Source organism: Arachis hypogaea, chromosome 2 (genome assembly GCF_003086295.3).
Source record: "Arachis hypogaea cultivar Tifrunner chromosome 2, arahy.Tifrunner.gnm2.J5K5, whole genome shotgun sequence".
Lineage (NCBI taxonomy): Eukaryota > Viridiplantae > Streptophyta > Magnoliopsida > Fabales > Fabaceae > Arachis > Arachis hypogaea.
Window position 1 is genome coordinate 44407469 of NC_092037.1, and position 15970 is coordinate 44423438.

Sequence of the window (15970 nt, forward strand, 5' to 3'; positions counted from 1 at the left end):
AATATTGAGAGATTTTGAGTGAAATTCACTTGACAGAATGTAAATTGCAGAGAATGTAAATTGTTAAAAGTAAATTGGAAGAAACTTAAGTGGCAAGAAACATAAATAACTGAAACTTAAAGAGCAAGAAAGTAAAAAGAGATGAATCTTAAATTGCAAGATATGTAAATGACTGAATCTTAGAGTGCAAGAGAGTAAAATTTCAGAATATAAATTGTAGTGAAACTTAAACTGCATGAATTATAAAGGGAATTAGGTGCAGTGAATCAAATTAGTAGTAAACAATTGCAATTAAAATGAATTCAGAGAGATCTAAATTGAAGAAATTCAAAAGAAATGATTCATCGGGAATTAGAGATATCATAATCCATCCTGAATAAATTGAGTCTCAACTACTTTCTCAATCATATGAGTACATCTATAGCGGATTGAAATTGATTGGATCCCAATTCCTTAGCAATCCAATCTCTCTAATCACAATCAATCTTGCAAATTCCTTGATCTCATTGTCATGAGAAGAGTTAGAGCATATTCTCTTATCCATAAGCCACACAATTTTTCAAAACCTCAATTCCTCCCGAATGGTGTTGGTTAAGAGAGTTGTGAAGGATAGAGCTCCATTTCTAATGCAAGTGATTCTCCTTCTGAGGCTCACACAAGCATTAAGCTGAATTAAACCCCCTTCCGGAGTGAATAATTCACAATCAAAACAGAAGATATCCTATAGCTACCCAAGCGGATTGAGAAGAAGAAGAATTTCATTAATTTATTATGATTACAATAGAGCTCCTCCCCCTAATGAATTTGAGGTTTAGTTCATCATTGCTCAAGTAAAAACAAAAAAAAAATAGAAAAATGAAGAGAAGTGCAGAAGAGGAAATACAAATGAATATGAGTGTAGAGTTTCCCAATTAGGATCCCTGACTCCCAAACCTTCCAAATCTCCTTTTTAAATCAAATTCTCCTCTATTTATACACTTTCCAATTCAGTCTTCAAGTCCTTGGATTCGGCTTTTTGGCCGCTGTTGAAGCAAGCATAGAATGGGTCTTAGTGATGTTGAAGAGGGGTGTTTGGCAATCAACATTCATGATCTGCTTGGGTGCTCAAATGTACCAGAGCTGATGTCAGCAACGTTGGTGATCAACGTTTGCAAGAAATCGTGGAGTCAAACGTTGCTTTTGAAGAGATTGAGCGTTGGTGCCAACGTTTGACTCAATGTTGGCGCACCAATGTTTTTCCATCCATGCGTGCGCGTCAAAACAGCGTTATGCGCGTGTGTGTCGCTCACGCATTTGCGAGTCTGGCCAAAATCTGCATCCACGCATACACGTCATAGACACGTGCGTGTCGATGCAAGTTTTCCAATTGCAATTTTGGGCTTCTCATCGAAAATGTTGGAGGTAGCGTTTGAGGCAACGTTTGACCTCCAATGTTCGCTTGGTCACGCGTACGCGTCAAATGGGATTTTTGCCATTTTGCACGTGGGCGTAGCTCATATGTACGCGAGAATTACACTTCCATGCGTACACGTCACCCAAAATTTTTCAGCTCCAGATTTGAAAATTATCGAAGACGTTGGAGGTAACGTTGTTTCACCAACGTTCCCTCCAACATTGGCACCCAAATTTACAATAACATTGCCAGCAACATTGGTAGACCAACATTGGCCACCAACATTGGTGGACCAACGTTGGCTCCCAACGTTGCATACCCTTTCTCCTCCAACATTTAAGGTAACGTTGGTAAGCCAACTTTAGCAACCAACGTTACTTCCTCTGCTTCTTTCTTCCTTCTTTTCCACCTATTATCAATCAAACATATGCGTCAAAGTTTGCTATAATCACAAGGTGTTTGCATCATTCATAACATCATTTAAAATTTGCATAAAATCTTATGAAAAAGCACAAAAACACCTATGTTTAATTGAATCAAGGGATGCATGAAATTCGAATCCAATTACTTACTTATTGCTCAAGAAAGTGCATGAAACCTAATGAAAACAAGTAAAAAATGCTTGTGAAACTAGCCTAAGATGACTTGTCATCACAAAACCAAACTTAAATCTTGCTTATTCCCAAGCAAGCAGTAAAAAATGAGAAAATGAATGAAAAGAAATAAGCATATATGTCCTTATTTGAAAGCACTCAGTCTAGGTTCATGGGATTTCATGCCGGATATATTTGAAGTCTACTTTTATTGATTTCCAGGTTTGAGATGTCCCTTCAAGTGTTAACTATGGTGCTGTTATGAATCTTGTTACTCACTGATCCTTGATATTTGATTTTTTTTGTTTTTCCTTTTGTTGAGAAATTTATACTTTATTTGCAGCTAAGTGTTCTGCATTTGAGGCAACTTTTTAAGTAAGTTTTCAGTCAACACTCCCGATCCAATTGGCTCAAGGTGTTTGGTGATGAAACACCCTTCAGACCTACTAACTCAAGCCTCTCCTCAATACATACACACCACAGACACTTGGATCACAATTCAATTTTAGAGACATTGATGCCCAGCACCTCTTTGGGTCATTAAATGCTTTGTAACTAGGTTGCTTTTGATAGTGGACTTTTGGTTGATAATCCCGAGTTAGTTAACCCAAGTTACCAAGTGTTGAAACACTCCTTAGAACCTTATTATCCAAGCAGATCCTAGTACAGAAGCACTACAGGCATATGTCTAAAGGGTTGAGCTATTGGTGTCTAGCTTATTCTTTGTTTCTTTCCTTCTTTCTTGTTCTTACTTTCTTTCAAGGAGATTTATTTACTAAGGTTTCATATACAGCAGCCAAGTTCATACTCAAGAGATATCATACCCTTCATCTTTATTAGTGAACTTACTAAATAATCAAACATATACCACCACTGAACCTTATTCTATTCCCTATCAAATTGGACAATTTCACTTTCTATTTCAACATCATTTTCTTTTATTCAATTGAAAGTAAAGGGGATAATGCATACATTTAAGAAGGTGAAAATGAAGCAGACACTCAGACTAGAATACTTAACTAAGAATTAAAGAAAACAAACACAAGAAATTCATACGACTTAAACTAAAACTAGCTAATTGGCAGGGGTACATTCAGACTTCCAAATTAAACATTTCAAAGTAGAAACAGTTAAGTAACAATACAACCTCTTGGAGTTCATTTGTTTCCTCTCTGTCATCACCATCTTTGGCTTTTGTGTCCTTCTTTATCTCCTTATCTGATGGTGTGTATTCCTTCCAAGAGATTAAATATTTTCTTGTAAAGTTATTGGAAGTTGCTTGTTCCCCAAGCACTTGAGAAATAGTTAGCATGCATGAATGGTTGTAGGCTTTTGAACTTACTTTGGTGTGTGAACACCAAAATTAGTTCTTTGCCACTGTCTATTATACAGTAATTGATTACATACATGAAACCTTGTGTTTTTATTAAATAAGCTAGCTGTAACTAAAAATATGAAAAACTGTTAAGAAATTTTCCAGATTATTTTGGAGTTTATGACTCATAATGCTCTTCGGAGGGTTGTAGTGTGTTTCCATGAAATCTATGGTGGAACACTAAACTTAAAATAACACATTCACCCTTTTTATCCTCATTTTGGTGTGCAACACCAAACTTAACTCCTTGCAATACAGGGAATTCTTAACTTTTTATTGAAACAACTAAGGAAAGAAAGTTACCTCTGGTTGGGTTACCTCCCAACAAGCGCTTCTTTATCGTCATTAGCTTGATGTCCTCCATTCTTGTTTATCTCAGCTCATGAACACTCTCCTCCTTGTTCCAAGGCCCCCCAAGCAATGGTTAGCTCTGTGACCATTTGCGGTGAATGTATCCTTTGTAGCTTCGTTAAGAAGTTCGAGGCTTCCATGTGGGAAAACCTTAGTCACCAGATAAAGGCCAGTCTATTTAGACTTGAGCTTCCCAGGAAAAATCTTGAGTCTAGAGTTGTACAATAGCACTTGTTGACCTGGTTCAAATTCTCTTCTTGAGATTTTCTTTTCATGCCATGTTTTAGCTCTCTCCTTATATATCTTAGCATTCTCATAAGCTTCCAATCTGAATTCATCCAGCTCATTAAGTTGCAATAGCCTTTTCTCTTCTGCTGGTTAAGAATCAAGATTGAGGAGCTTAGTGGCCAAGAAAGCTTTGTGTTTGAGCTCCACAGGAAGGTGACAGGATTTGCCATAGATTAGCTAAAAGGGTGACTTCCCAATCGGGGTTTTGAATGTGGTTCTATATGCCCATAGAGCATCATCCAATTTTCTTGCCCAATCTTTTCTTGTGACCCCAAATGTCTTTTCTAAGATTCTCTTTAACTCCCTGTTTGCTAATTTAGCCTGGCCGTTAGTTTGAGGGTGGTATGGTGTGGCCACTTTGTGAATTACTCCATATTTGTGGAGCAACTTTTTCATTTGTCTGTTACAAAAGTGGCTGCCACCATCACTAATAAGACCTTAAGGCACCCCATATTTGGTAAAGATGTGTCTATTAAGAAATTGAAGAACAATTGGTGCATCACATGTAGTTGTTGTTATGGCCTCTACCCATTTGGAGACATATTCCACTGCTACCAATATGTATTTGAAGGAATAGGATGAGAGAAACGGTCCCATGAAGTCTATGCCCCAGAGATTAAACAGTTCCACTTCCAAAATAAAGTTTTGAGGCATTTCATTCCTCCTTGTTAGTCCTCCGGCTCTTTGGCATTCATTGCATTGGTGCATAAATTCTCTGGCATCTTTGAATATGGTTGGCCAATAAAATCCACTTTGAAGTACTTTAGCAGCGGTTCTTTCTGGCCCAAAGTGTCCGCCATAAGCTGAACTATGATAGTGCCACAGTATGTCTCTCATTTCATTCTCAGAAATACACTTCCTGATCATTCCATCTGGACATCTCTTGAACAAGAAGGGCTCATCCCACAAGAATTTCTTGGCTTCATTGAGCAACTTCTTCACTTGTTGCCTGGTGAATTCTTGGGGAATCCTTCTTCCCACCTTGTAGTTTGCAAGGTCAGCAAACCAAGGTGCTTGCTGAACTTGGAGAAGATGTTCATCTGGAAACTTCTCATTCACTGGTTGTGGTGCATCTTGGTTGCTCTCTTGTGGTAATTTTGACAGATGGTTTACAACTTGGTCCTCGCTTCCTTTCCTATCTCTCACTTCAATGTCAAATTCTTGTAGTAACAACACCCATCTGATAAGTCTTGGCTTGGCATCTTGTTTAGACATGAGATACTTGAGAGCAACATGGTCAGTATATACTATAACTTTTGAACCAACCAAGTATTGTCTAAATTTATCAAATGCATATACAATTGCCAAGAGTTCTTTTTCTGTGGTAGTGTAATTTTTTGTGCCTCATTTAACACTTTACTTGCATAGTATATAACATGATGCAGCTTATCTTTCTTTTATCCCAATACAGCACCAATTACAACATCACTTGCATTACACATGAGTTCAAAAGGAAGTCCCCATTCTGGGGGTATGATGATTGGTGCCGTACTGAGTTTAGTTTTCAAGGTTTCAAAAGCATGCTTGCAATTATCATCAAAGACAAAAGGATTGTCAACCATTAGCAGGTTGCTTAATAGTTTAGCTATTTTTGAAAAGTCTTTGATGAATCTTCTATAAAACCCAGCATATCCAAGGAAACTTCTCACTGCTTTCACATTGACTGGTATAGGAAGCTTTTCTATGATCTCTATCTTAGCCTTGTCAACCTTTATACCTTTGCTTGAAACCTTATGCCTAAGAACAATACCTCCTGGTACCATGAAATGACATTTTTTCCAATTCAAAACTAAATTTGTTTCTTGGCATCTTTTCAAGACAATGGTTAGATGTTGCAGACAAGTATCAAAAGAGTTACCAAAGACAAAAAAATCATCCATAAAGACCTCTAAAAATTTTTCTACCATGTCAGAGAATATGGAGAGCATACACCTTTAGAAGGTTACTGAAGCATTACATAGCCCAAAGGGCATCCTCCTATAGTTAAAGACTCTGAATGGACAGGTGAAGGAGGTCTTTTCTTGGTCTTTGGGATCCACCACTATCTGATTGTACCTAGAGTATCCATCCAAGAAGTAATAGTAGGTATGGCCATTGGGAGTTAAGATATTGCTTCCACAATTTCTTGGGTTAGGGATGGTGTAAGAGGCTAGAACTCTTCTTCGAGGCTGACTATTGTTGTTGGCCACATCCTCTGGTGAATTAGGGAGGTTGTCCTCCATTTCTTGATCTCTTTCTTCTTACTCTTCTTCTCCTATCACTCCCTTCACTCTTGCTTCTCTTCTTAACCTCAAAAATATTCTCTCTGGTTCAGAATCAAAGGAGGTAGATGCACCTGTTCTTCCTCCTGGCATACAACACAAATAAACCAAAAATAAAAGCAGAGCACTCTGTTGCTAGAGTGAAGTTAAAGTTAGCAGAGACAAAATCTCAAACAGTTAATAGGCTTAACAAAAACAAAGAAAAATTCTTAATCTAGATTATCACCTACTTAATCATTGTCAATCTAAATCAATCCCTGAAAACGGAGCCAAAAAACTTGATGGCGAAAAATTTAAATTCCGCACAAACTAACTGACAAGTGTACCGGGTCGTATCAAGTTGTAAAACTCACAAAAGTGAGGTTGATCCCACAGGGATTGATGGATCAAACAACTTTAGTTAAGCAATTAGTCTAGTTAAGTGAAATATTGAGAGATTTTGAGTAAAATTCACTTGACAGAATGTAAATTGCAAAGAATGTAAATTGCTAAAAGTAAATTGGAAGAAACTTATGTGGCAAGAAACTTAAATAACTGAAACTTAAAGAGAAAGAAAGTAAAAGAGCTGAATCTTAAATTGAAAGAGATGTAAATGACTGAATCTTAGAGTGCAAGAAAGTAAAATTTCAGAAGCTAAATTGTAGTAAAACTTAAATTGCATGAATTATAAAGGAAATTGGGTGCAGGGAATCAAATTAGTAGTAAACAATTGCAATTAAAATGAATTCAGAGAGATCTAAATTGAAGAAATTCAAAAGAAATGATTCATCAGGGATTGGAGATATCATAATCCATCCTAAATCAATTGAGTCTCAACTCCTTTCTCAATCATATGAGTAGATCTATAGTGGATTGAAATTGATTGGATCCCAATTCTTTGGCAATCCAATCTCTTTAACAACAATCAATCTTGCCAATTCCTTGATTTAATTGTCATGAGAAAAGTTAGAGTATATTCTCTTATCCATAAGCCACACAATCTCTCAAAACCTCAATTCCACTCGAATGGTGTCAGTTAAGAGAGTTGTGAAGGATAGAGCTCCAATTCTAATGCAAGTGATTCCCCTTCTAAGGCTCACACAATCATTCAGCTGAATTAAACCCCCTTCCGGAGTGAATAATTCACAATCAAAATAGAAGATATCCTATAGCTACCCAAGCGAATTGAGAAGAAAAAGAATTTCATTGATTCATTATGATTACAATAGAGCTCCTCCCCTTAACAAATTTGGGGTTTAGTTCATCATTGCTCAAGTAAAAACAGAAAAATAAAAAAATGCAAAAAAGTACAGAAGAGGAAATACAAATGAAATTGAGTGCAGAGTTTCCCAATTAGGGTCCCTGACTCCCCAACCTTCCAGATCTCCTTTCTAAATTAAATTCTTCTCTATTTATACTCTTTCCAATTCAATCTTCAAGTCCTTGATTGGGCTTTTTGGCCTCTGTTGAAGCAAGCATAGAATAGGTATTAGTGATGTTGAAGAGGGGTGTTTGGCAATCAACATTCATGATCTGCTTGGGTGCTCAAATATACCAGAGTTGATGTCAATGTTGGTGATCAACGTTTGCAAGAAAATGTGGAGTCAAACATTGCTTTTGAGGAGAATGAGCGTTGGCGCCAACGTTTGATTCAACGTTGGTATACCAACATTTTTCCATCCACGCGTGCGCGTCGCCCACGCATACATGTCAAAACAGCATTCTGCGCGTGTGCATCGCTCACGCATTGGCGAGTCTGGCCAAAATCTGCACCCACGCGTACGCGTCATAGACGCGTGCACGTCGATGCAAGTTTTCTAACTCCAATTTTGGGCTTTTCATCGAGAACATTGGAGGTAGTGTTTGAGGCAACGTTTTACCTCCAACGTTCACTTGGTCACGCGTATGTGTAGCCCACGCGTACGTGTCGAATGGCATTTTTGCCATTTTGCACGTAGCTCATGCGTACGCGAGAATTACACTTCCACGCCTACACGTTGCCCAAAATTTTTCAGCTCCAGATTTAAAATTATTGAAGACGTTGGAGGTAACGTTGGTTCATCAATGTTCCCTCCAAACCAATGTTCCCTCCAACGTTGGCACCCAAATTTACAATAATATTGCTAGCAACGTTGGTGGACCAACGTTGGCCACCAACGTTGCATACCCCTTCTCCTCCAACGTTTGAGGTAACGTTGGTGAGCGAACTTTGGCCACCAACGTTACTTCCTCTGCTTCTTCCTCTGTTTATTTCTTCTTTTTTTCCACCTATTATCAATCAAACAATTGCATCAAAGTTTGCTATAATTACAAGTTGTTTGCATCATTCATAACATCAAGTAAAATTTGCATAAAACCTTATGAAAAAGCACATAAACACCCATGTTTAATTGAATCAACGGATGTATGAAATTCCAATCTAATTACTTATTTATTGCTCAAGAAAGTGCATGAAACCTAATGAAAACAAGTAAAAAAGCTTGTGAAACTACCCTAAGATGACTTGTCATCAGTGGAACAACAAGAAATGGAGCATCAAGAAAGATAACAACAAGAAGTAGAACAAGGTCCAACCACTTTGGATATGAGTCAAATCCAAGAAGCCATTGATGGTCTATCAAGGCAGTATTTGGAAAGTCAAGAACAACAGAGGAACCTTCAAATGCAAATGATGGATCAACAGAAGGAATTTCAGTCCCGAATGATGGATTACCAAAAGGCGTTGTATATGCAACTAATGAAGCAGGAACAAGAGCAACACAACCAACATGGTGAATCTATCAACATGGTAAGTCAAAAGCAAGCTCAACAGGAAGAGGCCATCCACAAATTGCTCCATAATCAAGAGCACCAAGATGAACGAATTCAAGAATTGGGTACGCGGTAAAAGGTATACCTCTGAGCATTCGACGAGATGAGGGTATTTCAAGAAGGGAGTCACTTCAACAGAGCGGGATATGACATAAATGCCCAAAGTAAGCACAACTACGTAGTTGGATATTTTCCTCTGCTAAACTCAAAAATAAAAAAAATATATGAAGAAGTTCATGATGAGATAGCATCCCTAGAGACAGAAAGAGCAAAGTAAAGCGATGAGAATCTGAGAAAAACAATGGAAGAATGGAGGAAGTCAAGGATAGAGAGCTCAAAGAGAGGAAATACCAGCAATCCACAAGAGGGAAACCAAGAAGAAGAGAAAAAGAAGAAGAACAAGAAAGAAAAGCAATTCAAAGAATAAAAGGTGGTAGAGGTCCTTTTTCATTTAACATTGAATAAGGAGTGCATGTATGAAACAGAACATGCCTCAAAATCTAGTTCATGAGTCTAGTTTGAATTTAAATCAATTGCATTATATTTGTTTTCTTTTATGCTATTTTGGCTTGCTAGTTTAAGTGCTTATGTCATTTCATCTTGCTTGAATTGTATGCTTTTTTTCCTATGCTTCAATAAAAGAAAATGTTATGAAACAGAGAAGAGTAAAAGGTCCCATTTTGTTAGAAGATAGAATAAAAATCCTAAGATTATGTGGTGGTGCATGCTTGAATACTTAGTAAGTTTACAAATAAAATTTAATGGTAGAGTGCTCCCTTAAGTATAAGCTTAGTGTGCATTGTATGGAACCTTTGTGAACAAAAGATCCTTGCAAAAAGAGAGAAGGAAGCTGGCTATAGTGGCCAAGTTAACCCACTAATGCCAACACTAACGTTGGCTAATAAAGAAAGAAGAAAAATGAATAAGCTAGGCAACAATAGCTTGACCCTAAAGATATATGACTGTGATGCTTTTGTACTAGGATATGCTTGGATGATTAGGTTCTAAGGAGTGCTTCATCACTTGGTAACTTGGGTTAACTAATCCGGGATTATCAACCAAAAGTCCATTGTCAAGAGCAACCTTACTACAAAGCATTTAGTGACCCAAAGAGGTGCTAGGCATCAATGTCTCAAGGATTTGATTGCAAGCCAAGTGCCTGTGGTGTGTATGTGTTGAGGAGATGCTTGAGTTAGTAACTCCTGAGGGGTGCTTCAACACCTAACACCTTGAACCAACTGGGTCGGGAGTGTTGACTGAAAGCTTACCATAAAGAGTTGCCTCAACACAAAACACTAAGCTTCAATAAAAAGAATAAGCCTCTAGCAAGAAAAAGAAAAGTAATAAGTTCAAACCAAGGATCAAAGAATAAAAAGGTTTCATAGAAACACCAGAGTTAGTATTTAAGGGGATGTTGTAACTTGGAAACCAATAAGTTTATGAACTTCAAAGATATCATGCATGAAACCTCATGAACAAGGATTGAATTTTCGTCAATAAGGGCTTATATCTCTTTGTGTTTTCATTCGTTACTCTTATGCTTTAGTGCTTGCTTGGGGACAAGCAAGATTTAAGTTTGGTGTTGTGATTCCTAGGCATCTTTGTCTAGTTTCACAAGCCATTTTCATTAGTTTTTGCTTGGTTTTCATGTATTTTCTTAAGCAACAAGTAAGCATTTGGATGAGCAATGTATGCATGTCTTAATTCAATCAAATATTGTGAATTTTAAACATTTTCATAAGATTGATGCAAGAATTACTTAATGCAATGAATGGTGCATTATCTTGTGATTATGGCAAAGCTTTGATGCATTTGTTTGGTTGATGACAAGAAAGGAGAAGCAAAAGAGAAGCAAAGAACAGAGAAGAAGCAAAGACCATAGCGTTAGTGGCCAAGTTGGTCCACTAACGTCATAGTTAACGTTGGCTCTACAAGAAGAAACTGGCATTAGTGGCCAAAGTTAGCCCACTAACGCCAGTACTAACATTGCCAAGGAGGAAAAGCTAACGTTAGTAGCCTCAACAACGTGCATCAAGGAAATGATAGTGGCCTCACTAACGTGCATCTTAGTGGCCTCGCAAATGTGCATTAAGGCAACGTTAGTGGCCTCACCAACGTGCATCAAGGCAACGTTAGTGGCCTCACTAATGTGAATCTTAGTAGCCTCACTAACGCGCATCAAGGAGCAATGTTAGTGGCCTAAGTTGGCTCACTAACGCTGCAACACAAGAAGAGGTGCCAATGTTAGTGTGCTAACGTTACCCCAAGTTAGCACACTAACGTCTTCGATAATTTCATGAGTTGGAGCTGGAAAATTTGGCTAGTGTGCGTACACACGGAGTAGTGTGCATACGCACAAGAGGAAATTTGGCTACTGTGCATACGACGAGGCAGTATGCGTACGCACAACAAGTAGAACGTTGATGGCCCCGTTAATGTGCTAACGCCAGTGGCAACGCCATAGTAGATTTTCAGGGCAACGTTAGTGGCACTGTTAGTGCACTAACGGCAGCATTAACGCTAGTCCAGGGGCACTCATGAGAATATTAGTGATCTAAGGCCAGTGTTAACTTCAGAGAGAGCCACTCCTAACTTGCTTCAACTAAGGCCAAAGCCCACAACCAAGTACTTGAAGACTATTCTAAAGAGTGTATATATGGGAAAGTTTTTGAACTTAAAAGAAGGTTAGGAAGCAGGGGACCTTAATTGGAAAATCCTGAATCATTTTCTTCTTTTTGTACTTAGTTTTACTTTCATGTACTTTTCTTTTCTCTTTGAATTTTCTGAGCAATGATGAACTAAACCCCACATCATTAGTGGGAGGAGATCTATTGTAATTCAAATAAATGAATGAAATTTTTCTTCTTCTCAATCCGTTTGTTGTAGCTAAGAGATAATTTCTGTCTTTAATTGATCTATTCACTTTAGAAGGGGGTTTAGATCCATTGAATTTCTATGTGAGCCTTGGAAGGGGAATCATAGAAATTAGTTTGAAGATCTTTCTCTCACAACTCTCTTGATCAATAAATTCCAGGTTTGAATTGAGATCTTGAGAAATTGTGTGGCTCATAGATAAGAGAATCGCACTTAACCTCTTCTCGTGACAATTAGATCAAGGAATTGGCAAATTGATTGTTTTAAGAGAAATTGGGTTGCCTAGGAATTGGGACTCAATTAATTACAATCCGCGATAGATCTACTTCATATGATTGAGAATGAAGTTGAGACCCATTGATTCATAGTTGAGACTCAATTAATGAATCTCTCCCATAGTTATTCTTCACTTTAATTGCTTTGAGTTTCTTGCTTTCTTTGATTCCCATCTCCCAAAACCCATTTAAATTTCATGCAATTTACCTTTATTGTCATTTACATTCTTTCTTTTATTTTCTTGTCATTTAAGTTTTAGCTCTTTTAGTGTCTCACCATTTAAGTTTCCGCCATTTGCATTTTGCGATTTACATTCAGCACTTTAATTTCCAGCAATTTACATTCTGTTAATTCAATTTTACCAAAATCATCAATTATTAGCTTGACTAGATAAATCACCTAACTAAAGTTGCTTAATCCATCAATCCCTGTGGGATCGACCTCACTCAAAAGTGAGTTATTACTTGACAATTCAGTATACTTGCTGAAGGAATTTGTGTTGTGCAAATTTCCACGCATCACATATCGGACTGCTTTCAAGACCCCTATTGGAGTGTCTCCATACCAGCTGGTTTTTGGAGCACAGAGCATAATGGGCAACAAAGTTTTTGAACTTTGATGCCAAGGCCACAGGAGAGAAGAGGCTGCTCCAGCTGAATAAGCTTAATGAGTTTAAAAATTCTGCCTATGAAAATGCTAAGCTCTACAAGGAAAAGAAGAAAAAGTGGCACGGTAAAAAGATAGCCACAAGAGTATTTGAACCAGGCTAGAGGGTTCTCCTATTCAACTCTCAATTCAAACTCTTTTTAGAGAAGCTCAAGTCCCGGTGGTCAGGACCTTTCGTGGTCATCGGAGTGTCACCTTTTCGTCATGTGGAACATCAAGAGGAAAACTCAGATAAAAGATTCATAGTCAACGGCCAGAGGGTAAAGCATTACCTTGGAGGTGAGATTGATCGCCAGAGATCCACTCATCTGCTTACTTAGTAGAACTAACCATTAAGCTAGTGACGATAAAGAAGCGCTTGTTGGGAGGCAACTCAACCCTAAGTATTCTTTGGTTTTTCTTTCAGTTTATTTTCATTTCTTTTCAATTTTATTTATAATTTTTCTTGGTTTAATTTTGTCTGTGATCATGCATAGTGTTTAGGACAAGGAACAGGAGGAATCAGAAAAAAGAACAGAATACCCTAGAGCAAAATCAACTCAAAGTGCTCTGGCGCTAAATGCCAAGGTGGGCATTTAGCACCAGAATTGGCAAGCTGAGGGATGGCGTTAAACGCCAGGTGGGAGTTTAGCACCCTGGATGGCATCAAGGAATGAGGGGATCTAATTTTTAAAGATATCCATGCCTCATAGGGCGCTAAATGCCAGCTGGATGTTTAGTGCCAACACCAGTAGCAAAAAAAAAAAGAGAGAGGTGTCCCATTCTGGCGTTAAACGTGAGGGGTATAGAGCTTCCTAGCATTGTGGCACTAAACTCCCGACTAGCGTTTAGTGTCAGCAACATCAAAAAATTGAATTTTCAGATGGATTCTAATCGTTACAACGGTCACCCTACCCCCACCTTCTTCCTTTTTGACCGTTCTACCTTCTCTCTCCTCCTTCCAACATCAAATCATATATTTACCCTCAAATCATCTCCTTCAATTCCCCATACTCCTTACCCCAACCTATTTTCCTATCATATCTTTTCAAATCCTCAACAAATCTATCTTCCAAAATTAATTTCCTTCTCCCCCTCCTATAAATACCACCTCTATTTTAATCTTCCACTACACTTTCCCACTATATCTCTCTACCCTCCTCACTTCTCTTTTACTGATGTGTAAACATCTTGTATCCTTTTTCTCATCATTTTCTATTTGTTTTTAATTAGATTTTATTTAGATTTATTTGATTTGAGTGCAAAAATCACTTTGAATGCTACTTTGAGTTGTTTTAGTATTTTTATGATTTCAAGAAAAATTCGGAGCAATTTGGCAGAGTGTGGAGCTAAAAATAGAAGAGCTGGCAGCTCTCAGGGCGCTAAACGCCCAGCCATCGTTTAACGCTAGAAGAGTTTTTCCAATATGGCGTTTAACTCCAGCAAGTTGAATTCGAATATAAAAGGCCTAGTCTTGGAGCATCTCTAGTGGATTTAGCATTTAGTACTAGTTATATTTTATTTTCATACCTGGCCCAACACAAAAGCCAGGCCCAATAAGAATGAAAGGTTTGACCCAAAGTGGAGGCTTCTACCATATGCCCACCTCTTTAAAGAGGCCAGACACCGCAAAGGAACCCAACTCTACTTACCCATGCAAGTAAATGCCTTCGCGAATCTCTCCAACTATCTCTATCTTCTCTTAAAGATAGATCCTAACAAACTCCACAGATAAGAGGAACGGTTATCCATTAATAAAGATGGAACCAGTTCAACAAAGGTGGTTAACTCTACTATAAATACACTGGCATTCCTCTGGTATATTCACGTTTTAATCTACTAAAACCTGTCTAAACCTCTTGCTGACTTAATCATCAGAGTCTCTTACAGATACCACCTCCATCTTCTCACGAGGAACTTGGACGGTGGCACCTCGACACTAGAATAAGTTGGATGCTGCCTCAAAAAGAGTCTGGGCCTCATGCTGCCTCAGAAGGAGTCTAGGCCTCATGCTCAATCCCAAATTAATGTTTCAAGTAACCCTCGAAACAATATCCTTTATTCAATTTTTATAAAAAAAATTAAAAATACTAATATTTCTCAATTACTGTACAATAAATTTACCCACTATATATGGTAAAAGTAACAAAATAGAGAAAAAAAATCTTAAACAGTCCTTGACAACTACCCTAAAAAATAATGAGACTCCAACAAAAAAATCTGTCAATCTTAACTACTTAACAGACAGATCTACTGATGAACGTGCCATATAAGCACATTCCCTTAACTTAAGAGAAAAATCATTAACAGAAGAACTAACTAGTCTCACAAAATTAAAGATCAAAAAGCAAAAAAAAAAAAAACATTGTTGAGGATCTCATTGTCTTTCAAAAAAATTGTGAACGAAATAGGATCAAGAGTTCGACCACATAATAAACAACCTATTTTGGACTCAAGGCTCATCGCCACATATCTTCATAAAAACTTGTTATGCAACTTTCTTGATCTACGGAGAAAAAAAACCAAAAAAAAGGAAAAAACGAAGCGCATTGAATTAAAAAGAAACCGAATCAAAGATGGCACCTAGAAATGAAAATAGACTTGGCACAAGAGGTAAAAATAGGTTAGGCGATATGTCATGACCTACAACCTAGCCTATAGTTGACCTAGCCCTAGCCTGGCATATTGCAAAATCAACCCCAACTCAAACTATTATAGTCTTAATAAGTTAATAAACTAAATCTAAACTCACTAATTAATCTTATTAATCTATCAAATCTAGCTTAACTTCTCAAAACATAAATAAATATGTAAATATTTTTATTATTAATAAAATTATTAAATATTTTAAATTTATTATAAATACTTTTTTATAGTTTAATTAGTCTCCAAAAAAACTTTAAAATTTAAAAATTTTTGTGAATATTAAATTTGATATATTATATTATATTACATATAAATAACTTTTATTAAAACATAATTTTTATAAATAATATTTTTAATTTTTTTATTTCGTAAAAACAAAAATTGCCAGATCTTTTAAAGGCCAAGCCGAGCTCTATAATTAACTAGGTTTAATACTTGAAAAAAAAAAAAAAGACCTATAACATACTGCAAGTAAGAC

At 37.2% G+C, this 15970-nt stretch overlaps 1 protein-coding gene across 1 annotated transcript; it reads right to left on the minus strand.

Moving 5' to 3' along the window:
• Positions 1 to 5397: 5397 nt before the first annotated feature.
• Positions 5398 to 5763, minus strand: LOC140176965 (uncharacterized mitochondrial protein AtMg00860-like). Its single transcript, XM_072208741.1, has one exon. It carries the CDS (start codon positions 5761 to 5763, stop codon positions 5398 to 5400), a length of 366 nt encoding a protein of 121 aa, XP_072064842.1.
• Between the last annotated feature and the right edge of the window lie 10207 nt (positions 5764 to 15970).